Source organism: Dunckerocampus dactyliophorus, chromosome 8, assembly GCF_027744805.1.
Source record: "Dunckerocampus dactyliophorus isolate RoL2022-P2 chromosome 8, RoL_Ddac_1.1, whole genome shotgun sequence".
Taxonomy (NCBI): Eukaryota; Metazoa; Chordata; class Actinopteri; order Syngnathiformes; family Syngnathidae; genus Dunckerocampus; species Dunckerocampus dactyliophorus.
This window is the reverse complement of record NC_072826.1, coordinates 10,069,291-10,078,654: the sequence shown is the minus strand read 5'-3', so window position 1 is coordinate 10,078,654 and position 9,364 is coordinate 10,069,291. Positions and strand designations below refer to the sequence as shown.

Here is a 9,364-nt window from a genome sequence, read left to right as displayed (position 1 = left end):
TAGTGACCGAAACAGATTTATTACCAAAATATATGTCAAATTTCTGATGTAAAATAATTTAATAATTATATAAAAATGTTTATTATTTATATGGCTGTATTTATATGCTCGTTTATATGCTCAACATGAAACAGTATGCTTCCAAAAACAAATTCTAATGATAAAGACCCATCTAAAAAAGGTCCAATCTCTGATTGTGTGTATTGTTTCTAAATTAGCAACGGTTTACAGTGAAACAACACATCAACAAAACAAAACACAACAAAATCTAAATTAAAATGTGCAAAATTAAAGGAAAAAGCAGCGTCCCTTTTTGCTAGTCTTTAGCGCAGATTGGCATTCAGCAACAAAAGTGTCTCAGCTTTTGCTTCCCGATGCCCGTTTTCCTCACCTTTCCAGCATGTAATGTTAAATTATGTAGCAACATTCTCTCAGTCTCTCCTGTTTGTGTACCCAATGCCGTCACAGGGCCAGCTTCCGTCGTAGCCCTCAAAGACCGGACTCTACGTTCCACATCGTTCGCGAACGTTCCATCAGTAGTGTCTGCACGCCATTGTCAAGAATACTTCACAGTGTCTTATTTTGTTTCTTTGAGACAGTTTTCACATTCGAGGGTTTTTTAAAACAATAATACGTACAGAAGAGATAATGGCTTCAGACTCCTGGGCCCAGGCAGTAGACGAGCAAGAGGCTGCGGCGGAATCGGTAAATATGCTAGTTAACATGTTAGCTGTTAGGCATGTTGTAGTCTCGGGCCTAGCCTTGCTAAATCAATGTTGCTTACATTTTGTTTGTCACGTTTAGAGAGTGGGCACACTGTTTCCATAGATACTTGTTTTCACTTGAATGTATAAGTAAAACGGTTAGCCTGCGCCGAATTCGCTTGTAAAGAGAGGATGCGTACCAAGCACCATGCTAGCTTAGCAGTGTTCGCTTGAGCGGTAATTCATTGGAGTAGCTTTAGCTGGCCGGCAAGTGAATGATGCAAGAGGCTCCAAAATAGCTAAGCTGAATAAGTGAACGTTCTGGCTGCTCCTTAGGTTGTACGTGTTACGTGTCAGGCACTTGTTTGTGTTCGCCAGGACTTTAAAAAAGTAACAATTTTGTTGGTAGAACGGATGTGTAAATTGTCTCATCCGTTTCTTCTTTGCAGATGGGCAACCTTCAAATAAAAGAAAAGCCTGGGGAAAATGGTATGTGTCGTTGGCAAAGCTGCTGAGACAGCTCTCCTAACTTTCAACATGCTTGACAGAGTTGCATATTTGGTGACAATAGTATGATGGTGGTCGTTTAGGGCCAACGAGCAGCAACGTCCAAACGCTCCAAACACAGAAACCCAAAACCAAAAACACAATAAAACAAATGCAAAAGCTGTAAATTAAAATGCTGCAATCACATTACAACACTACACTAACATTAGCTACTTAAATCGGTTGCTCATTTGCAATAATTTTCTTTTGCATTTGTTGTCCTGAAGCATTTATTTGATTGCAGCATTTTCCCATTGTATTTGTTTTATGGTGTTTGAGGTTTTGGTGCACGTTATCCCCTATCGGCCACCGTATTATTGTCATCAAATATATGTATTATTGTCATTAAATATACAACTTTATCAATGCAGGCACATCTTTACTATCAGCAGACAGTGCAGCTGCAAAGTCAGAGGCTGGAGGTGATAAGAAGACTGCAGATGACGATGAAAATGGTGAGCATACTTGACTGTTGAAACTATTATGTTTTAAGCAGGTTTTTTTTTGTATGGCACTTCTGAGCTTGCGTATCTCATTTGGAATGTGGTAGCTGTTAAATTTCCCCAGCCATAAGCCATAACACATGATGGGCAAAAGCTAGATCGGGGGTGGGCAAACCCTTTGACTCGCGGGCCACAATGGGTTAAAACATTTGGCCGAGTGGCCGTCTATATAGAGGTTGCATCAAGCAGAACAGCATATTTTCTCACGGTGCAACGAAACGAAAACACAACACATCCACGGCAAGTTAATGCATCACATAAATCATCAACAACTAAGCGCAAAACATAACACAACTGTTATTTCCAAATGCCCGTAAGGCATGCTGGGTAGTTGAGCTGCAACAACAATATGAACAATAAAACATTGGATATGAAGAGTATGTTAACTCCTCCTTGTTTACTTCTCTGACAACCTCCAACATATTTTGCAATCTAGCAAAAATGCGACCAACATGGCAAAATGTTGGGAGAAAGAGTACCACAAGCTACCCAGCATGCCTTGTGGCGGGAATATATGGGTGTTTTTTTGGCAGGGGTATTGCGCATAGGTACAGTATTTGTATGCCCACATGGTGCGGTAGGTAGATTACTTTGTGCGTCATGTGTGTTGACGTGTTGTGTTGTTTGGATAGGATCTGACTATTTTGGCGACTCATGCATGCCAGCTACAATGCCAGCTACAAGTCATGTTGCCAGCTACAGTTTTGCAAAATTTTTTTTTTTTTTTTTTTTTTTTTTTTTTTAAAGCAATTTGGAAATGGTGGGCCTGATTAAGATGCTTGGCGGGCCCAATGTGGCCCGCGGGCCGCAGTTTGCCCACCCCGAGTGGTAATGGACAGAACAGCATTGGCATGGATGCGATAAAAGCAGCGCCTACACAGTTGTCATTTTAGATTCGCAACAACTTCCCAGAATTTACGCACAATTGGCTAATGGGATTGTCTCTCTCTGTGTGTGTGATCTGTGTGTGTGTGTGTGTGTGTGTGTGTGTGTGATCTGTGATTTGTTTCTCCAGAGGACAAAGCGGCCCAATCGCTGTTGAACAAGCTGATCCGGAGTAATCTTGTCAACAACACTAATCAAGTAGAAGTGCTTCAAAAGGATCCTAACTCTCCCCTGTTCTCTGTCAAGTCATTTGAGGAGTTACGACTGTAAGTGTATCTTCCATTTACTCGTTCATAATGATTTGGATGATGTGTAAATAATGAAGAATCTGCAATAATATGTATGTTGGCTATATAATAATTGTCTTGGGATGTATTTTTTTATCTGGTGTTTTTATTCATTCTTCTGTGTGCAGCAAACCACAGCTCCTTCAAGGTGTCTATGGCATGGGTTTCAACCGGCCATCCAAAATCCAGGAGACTGCCTTACCCATGATGCTAGCTGAACCGTGAGTATTAACATTACAGCTATTAACAACAGATACATTGTTACCTCTCCAGAGACCTGTGATTTCTTCATTAATGGAATCGCAGAATTGACCAATAAAAACAGAATCAAGCGGAAATTGACATAATGTGAATGAAATGCTGTCATTGTGAGGAGAAGGAAAGTTTGTGGGGGAAGTATTTCCCCGGTGCACTGCTCAATCGTGGCGGAATGCCACCACAAACACTAACCCACCCCCTCCCAAACTAAACGTGTCAAAACGACCTGAAACACAGGCAAAAGTTGTTGAAAAAACTTTGAAACTGGTGTCTTACACAGCATGAATGGAAGTTGGCTGGGTTAGTTTAGTTTAGCAGAGCATGCCAGTGCGGCTGTGTGTGCGTGTTTTACCGCATGTTAATGTAACCGAGCGTTTTACGGTGCCTGCTGACCTCGTGCAAGTGCAGAGTGAAGTAAGGACGGGAGGCACGTTTATTCTTGCACCCTTGGATCGCAACACGCACAACACACTTCTGGCCTTCGAAATAAGAGCGCTGTTCGCCGTATCCTGTCTAATTGTGTAAACAAACTAAGGGTGACATAAAAGCTATCGTACTTTAATAACGCAGTTGGAATTGCAATTGTGTTTTCCTTGACCACAAGCACGGACATTACAATGTGTTGAGGATTTTGTAGCATTGTGTGCAGATGATGACATCCCATTAGAAAAGTTAGCCAAGCTACATCCATTGGACAAAAATACTGGGCAAAATTGGCTAATGGTATATTGAATTAATAAAGTAAAGATTTTTGCATTTCATTGACGGACATTTAATAAAAAAAACAAATAAACAAGGTAATGGCTTAATTTAATTTGAACATGCATACAAGTTACATTGGAATACATCACATAATACAATTCACAGTCCCACATGTCCAAAAGGAGTAGGAAGAAGCAAAGCTTATATCCTACCCCCCATCCGTTTCACATCTGTTGTTATACATTTATTCACTTCCTGTATTTCATATGTAATCTTTTTAATACGGTACATTGAAAAGTGCTAAGGTAATGTAACAATATGGTGATATAATTGTCAAATTTTTCCCACAATTATAAAAAACAATAATTTATACAATAATAATAATAATAAATACAAATAAACATAACATAACAAAGTTCGTCCTTGTATTTTGCAAACATGAGATGCTTGTACTGTTTCTTGAAATCGCTCATCTTGGTGCTTTAAGTTCCTTACTCAGTCCGTTCTAGAATTTAATTCCACATACTGAAATGCTGTGGGTTTTTAGTGTTATCGTGTTTTAAGTTTAGTTTTTCCCTGAGATCATATTTCTCCTCTCTTGTAGAAAAGCATTGTATGGCATTTTCGGGTAATAGGTTGTTTGCGTTGTGCATAATTTTAGCTGTTTTGAAAAATTACTAAATCAGCAAAATTCAATGTGTGTGAATTTAGAAATAAAGGATTTGTATGTTCTCTATTCGCAGCATTATGGATTATCCTCACTGATCTTTTTTGCAGTACATTTAGAGAGTGAAGGTTGCGTTTATAGTTATTGCACCATATCTCCACACAATGATTCAAATATGGTTAAAAAAGGTAAAACACAGAATTCTCAAATTAACGGTAAAAATAGAATTGGAGAAAAAATAAAATGGATTTCATAGGGCCCTATGCGCTCATTGTAAATGAATTTGCAGTGGTATTGCAAAATCTGTTATTTTTATATGAATTTTTCTTTTACCTTTTTGCTTAGTCCACAGAATCTGATTGCCCAGTCCCAGTCGGGAACAGGAAAAACAGCTGCCTTTGTCCTCGCCATGCTCAGCCATGTTAATCCTGACTACAAGTATCCCCAGGTTGGTGTTTGGTTAACTTTCCTCACTCTTCTGTCATCTTTAATGGATGTTTATTTTCAAGATTGGTCGAAGTGTGACCTACTTTTCTGCAGGCGAATCTTGAGACGGTTTGATGTTCATTATGGTTGGAGAGTTAAGACTTTGAAATCCCTTGTTTCATTTCCACCATCAGTGCCTGTGTTTGTCACCCACCTATGAACTGGCGCTTCAGACTGGCAAAGTCATTGAGCAGATGGGCAAACACTATCCGGAGGTGAAGTTAGTCTATGCCATCCGAGGAAATAAACGTAAGCCTTTTCCCACTCTACATTATGTTTTTCCTCATGTAGCATCTTGACATCTTTGGTTGATGGTCTCTTGGAACGTTGCAGTGCAGCGAGGCATGAAGCTGCAGGAACAGATCGTCATTGGCACACCTGGTACTATGTTGGATTGGTGCAGCAAGTTGAAGTTCATAGATCCCAAGAAGATTCGTGTGTTTGTGCTGGATGAGGCTGATGTCATGATCGCAACGCAGGGTCACAAAGACCACAGTATCCGCATCAAGAGGTAGGAATGCTCCTTTTTTTTCTGAAATATCAGTTACAAGTGGAACCTATGTCTTAAATGCCGTGTAATAACCACAAATGTAATTGCTCACATTGTATATATTTTAAAGTTTTCTTGCAAAATTGAATTTGATGTTCACCTGTCCTCATGTGAAAAAGCCTTTAAAAGTATGGCACGATTGTTTTGTTTTTTTGTTTTTTTTTGTCCCCTGCCACACAGGATGCTGCCCAATAACTGCCAGATGTTGTTGTTCTCAGCCACATTTGAGGAGACAGTGTGGGACTTCGCCAAAAGCATCGTGCCTGACCCCAACATCATCAAACTGAAGAGAGAGGAGGAGACACTGGATACTATCAAACAGTACTATGTGTTATGTAACAGCAAGGAGGAGAAGTTTGAAGCCCTGTGTAACATTTACGGCGCCATCACCATCGCCCAGGCCATGATCTTCTGCCACGTGAGTGACACGCCAGCAGTTTTTAATTCAGGCAAATTAAGCATTTTCCATGTTTCCATCCCTCTATTCGTATGTGATGTTCTGCCAAACTGTTGCGCTCTTAAGGTGGGAACAATCAAGACATACGTTTTCCATGTTGATCAACCTAATCAAAGTGCTTACGCTGCGTAGTTGGACCAGGATGTAATTCACTTATGTGGCAGCAGCCACCAAGGTGTGCAGTCTAGGTACAGGTTGCCTAAAAAGGCTGCCATAGATTTTGGCCGAGCAGATTTGTCATTGCTGTGTTATTGAAACTCTGAACTGCACACGGCAAGAAATGACCAAAAACACGTGTTGAGACGTAAATACGAAAAATCCATATTTAAGCAAATTTGACATATTCTTGGCCTAAATTAAGCATTTTCAAGCATAAGTGTTCTAAATGAACTAAAATACAAATACAGTTTAAGACGTTAACTGTAGTCTACACTGACCACGAGGTATCACTAGTAACACCAGACTTTACTGCCAACAATAGGCTTATTTTATAATTATCTCACATAATATACAGAGGCATAATAACTTAAAAATAGTAATCATTATCATCACAACATGGGGTACTGTTGTGGCCGTGCTCCAGCTAACGCTCAACTCTGAATCCTTGACATCACTTCCTGTCCAGACATCCGGAAAAACATTATTGAAACACACACGAGCACAAGTCTTATTTATGTCTTAAATGGCTTATTTTCTCTGATTATGTCTGCTATATTGGCTGTGTAAAGATGACTATAGGGGTGTTATTTGATGTCTAGAGGGTTCTAATAAAAAGGTAAAAATCGCATTTAGAAAGTCATAAACAGGTTTTCTATGCTCTAACTACGAAAACATTCCATTTATTGTTGAATCCTACTTCGTGGAAATTCACTTATCACAATCAGGTCTGGAACCAATTAACCGCAGTAAACAAGGGGTTACTGTAGTCAGCAAATTGACTGCATCTGAGTTATAGTTTTTTCGACAATGGGCATAATTTAGCGAGGCGCAAGGTGCTCAATCAAGCGCTTAAACCCGAGATTACCTTTTTGTTGTAGCTAATGGCTTTTTGCCTCCCTGTGGGAGTTTCTCTGGCTTTGCAAATGTTTCGGACAGGTTGTTTAAAGCCGGGGTCCTATGAAAATCTGTTTTTTGTGATGCAAATGCGCAATATAATACGTAAATATGAGACAAGTTTTGTACTCAACATCTTTTTCAGACTTTAATGAAAAATACTCCCACACAGCCGACATCACTCCCACTCCTTGCTATTAACATGTTGACACATGCTGGTATGATGACATGGGTTGTATCTGGTGCAGGTGGATATAATTTGATACTCGTTTTTTTAGCTGATAACGGACGGAGATGCGATATTAATTTTGGATCGGGGCACTCCTATAAAACATTGCTTTTGGAGTGCGTGACAGTCACCAGCCTGCATTCACTTCTCACCAAGTTGAATTTTTTTTTCCCTCTTTCCCGATGATTAGGGAGATTACAAATGGCACTTCTAAAGTGTTGTAAAAATAGAAGCACTTAAACAGTACTGCATGTTCAACTGCACTTACTGCTTACACTGCAATATGTATGACTATCTATAGGTCAGATTCATGTACCGGTAGTTGACAAGATACTTCTTGCACAAGGCACTTCCATGGTACAGATTGCTTCTGCAATGAGTGATGTTGCCGATGCTGAACAATTTAAATAGCTCATCACATCTCATTTTACAAACGCTCAATATTTTTATCCATTAAAATAAATGTACGTTGAGTAATGTCAAGTGCACCTGTACAGTGACAGTTTAAGAACGTGTGAGTATGCAAAAACCCACCCACGCATTTAACATTCCTGGCTCACACTTTCACTTTCATCATTGTGTATTTTAAAGAATGAATTATTGTTGCAGAAATGTCAAGACTGGTTGGCAAAGTGCTAACACTATTTTCTTCTGCGTGGTCCAGACAAGGAAGACTGCTGGGTGGCTGGCAGGGGAACTTTCCAGAGAGAACCACCAGGTGGCGCTGCTTAGCGGGGAGATGCAGGTGGAGCAGAGGGCTGCAGTCATTGAACGATTCAGAGATGGAAAGGAGAAGGTCCTTGTCACTACAAATGTCTGTGCTAGAGGTGAGGAATACTCATACAGTAAAAAAACAAAACATTGTTGGAAAATATTTTGTGAGGAAATCCAGCTGGACTCTTATTTCTGAATACATTTGCTCAGTGAAGTGCTGTCTTGCTGACTAAACAAATTACTCACTGCTTTATATCCTTCACTTTCCATGGCATGCTTTTAGGAATTGATGTCGAGCAGGTATCCGTGGTGATCAATTTTGACTTGCCAGTCGACAGAGATGGCAACCCAGACAACGAGACGTATCTGCACAGGATTGGCCGCACAGGCCGATTCGGCAAAAGAGGGCTGGCCATCAACATGGTGGACAGCAGGATGAGTATGAATATCCTCAACAGGATCCAAGAGCATTTTAGTAAGTGTTATCTAAGCTACTTGTATTTATTCCATTTTTGTAGTGAAAGGAGAATACACACGTTCTAAATGATGGAGTGCAGTTTCCTTATGTTGAGATCTTTATCTGCGGCATATGCCTGTCACATACATAACGGAATAAATCTTCCAGGCATTTTTCCTAAAAAGGAGCTTTAGCACTGCATCTGTCATGCATGATCGAGCAAAACATCTTCTCATTGGTCACGTCGTCGATTGTAAACGCACAGTAACACATTTTCATAGCTTGTTTATATACACTGCAGCAACAATACACGGAACATAATACAGACGTGGTGTAAGTGAGGTTAAGCCTCAGGAGGGATGTGAGAGGCAGGGGACACTATATTCGTAAAATGTCTTCTAGGTTGACAGGTCTGTTAGTGTCTATATTCATGCTTGAACAATGCTGGTGCCAGCAACTCATACAGTGGTTTGTACAGATTTAATTTGTATGACAGGTTCTCAATAGTATTGCAAATTGGTGGGGTGTGAAAAAATGTCCCCTAGGACAGAAATGCAATAAGCATATAAAATAATTTTTTATGATACCTAACAAACAAATACTTTTCTTTTTTTTTTTTTACAGATAAGAAAATTGAGAAGCTAGACACACACGACCTGGATGAAATAGAGAAAATCGCCAGCTAAATTAAAAAAAAAAAAAACAAGTGGCTGCTGACAGGACTTCTTCTGTGCTCTCCAAAGACTGTATGCTTCTCTACATTTTAAGTTTTTATTGTTGCTTTTTTTTTTTTAAGCTGTCAGGAAAAAAAAAACAAGGAAATCTACACGTATTGCACATGTTTACACACAGGAGACAGGGACTGA

At 39.7% G+C, this 9,364-nt stretch overlaps 1 protein-coding gene across 2 annotated transcripts; it reads left to right on the top strand.

Annotated features, from left to right (window-relative positions):
* The first annotated feature begins 502 nt into the window (after positions 1 to 502).
* On the top strand, positions 503 to 9,320 carry ddx19b (DEAD-box helicase 19b). 2 transcript variants are annotated; one of them, XM_054785010.1, is made up of 12 exons: positions 503 to 705; positions 1,154 to 1,193; positions 1,643 to 1,705; positions 2,769 to 2,904; positions 3,054 to 3,146; positions 4,898 to 5,000; positions 5,173 to 5,287; positions 5,372 to 5,549; positions 5,769 to 6,006; positions 7,992 to 8,154; positions 8,325 to 8,516; positions 9,123 to 9,320. In XM_054785010.1, the coding sequence occupies exons 1-12, from the start codon at positions 649 to 651 to the stop codon at positions 9,182 to 9,184; spliced, it is 1,440 nt and encodes a 479-aa protein (XP_054640985.1). In that variant the 5' UTR covers positions 503 to 648; the 3' UTR covers positions 9,185 to 9,320. The 2 variants fall into 2 exon arrangements, with proteins under 2 accessions (XP_054640985.1, XP_054640984.1); XM_054785009.1 differs by having other exon boundaries at positions 504 to 705; positions 1,622 to 1,705.
* Positions 9,321 to 9,364: the final 44 nt, after the last annotated feature.

What these genes read in the sequence shown, in the direction of transcription:
- ddx19b (XM_054785009.1), top strand. Translation starts at nt 649, where the DNA reads ATGGCTTCAGACTCCTGGGCCCAGGCAGTAGACGAGCAAGAGGCTGCG. An exon ending in CCCATGATGCTAGCTGAACC is followed by an intron (nt 3,147 to 4,897) that starts GTGAGTATTAAC and finishes CTTTTTGCTTAG; the next exon opens with TCCACAGAATCTGATTGCCC. An exon ending in CACAGTATCCGCATCAAGAG is followed by an intron (nt 5,550 to 5,768) that starts GTAGGAATGCTC and finishes CCTGCCACACAG; the next exon opens with GATGCTGCCCAATAACTGCC.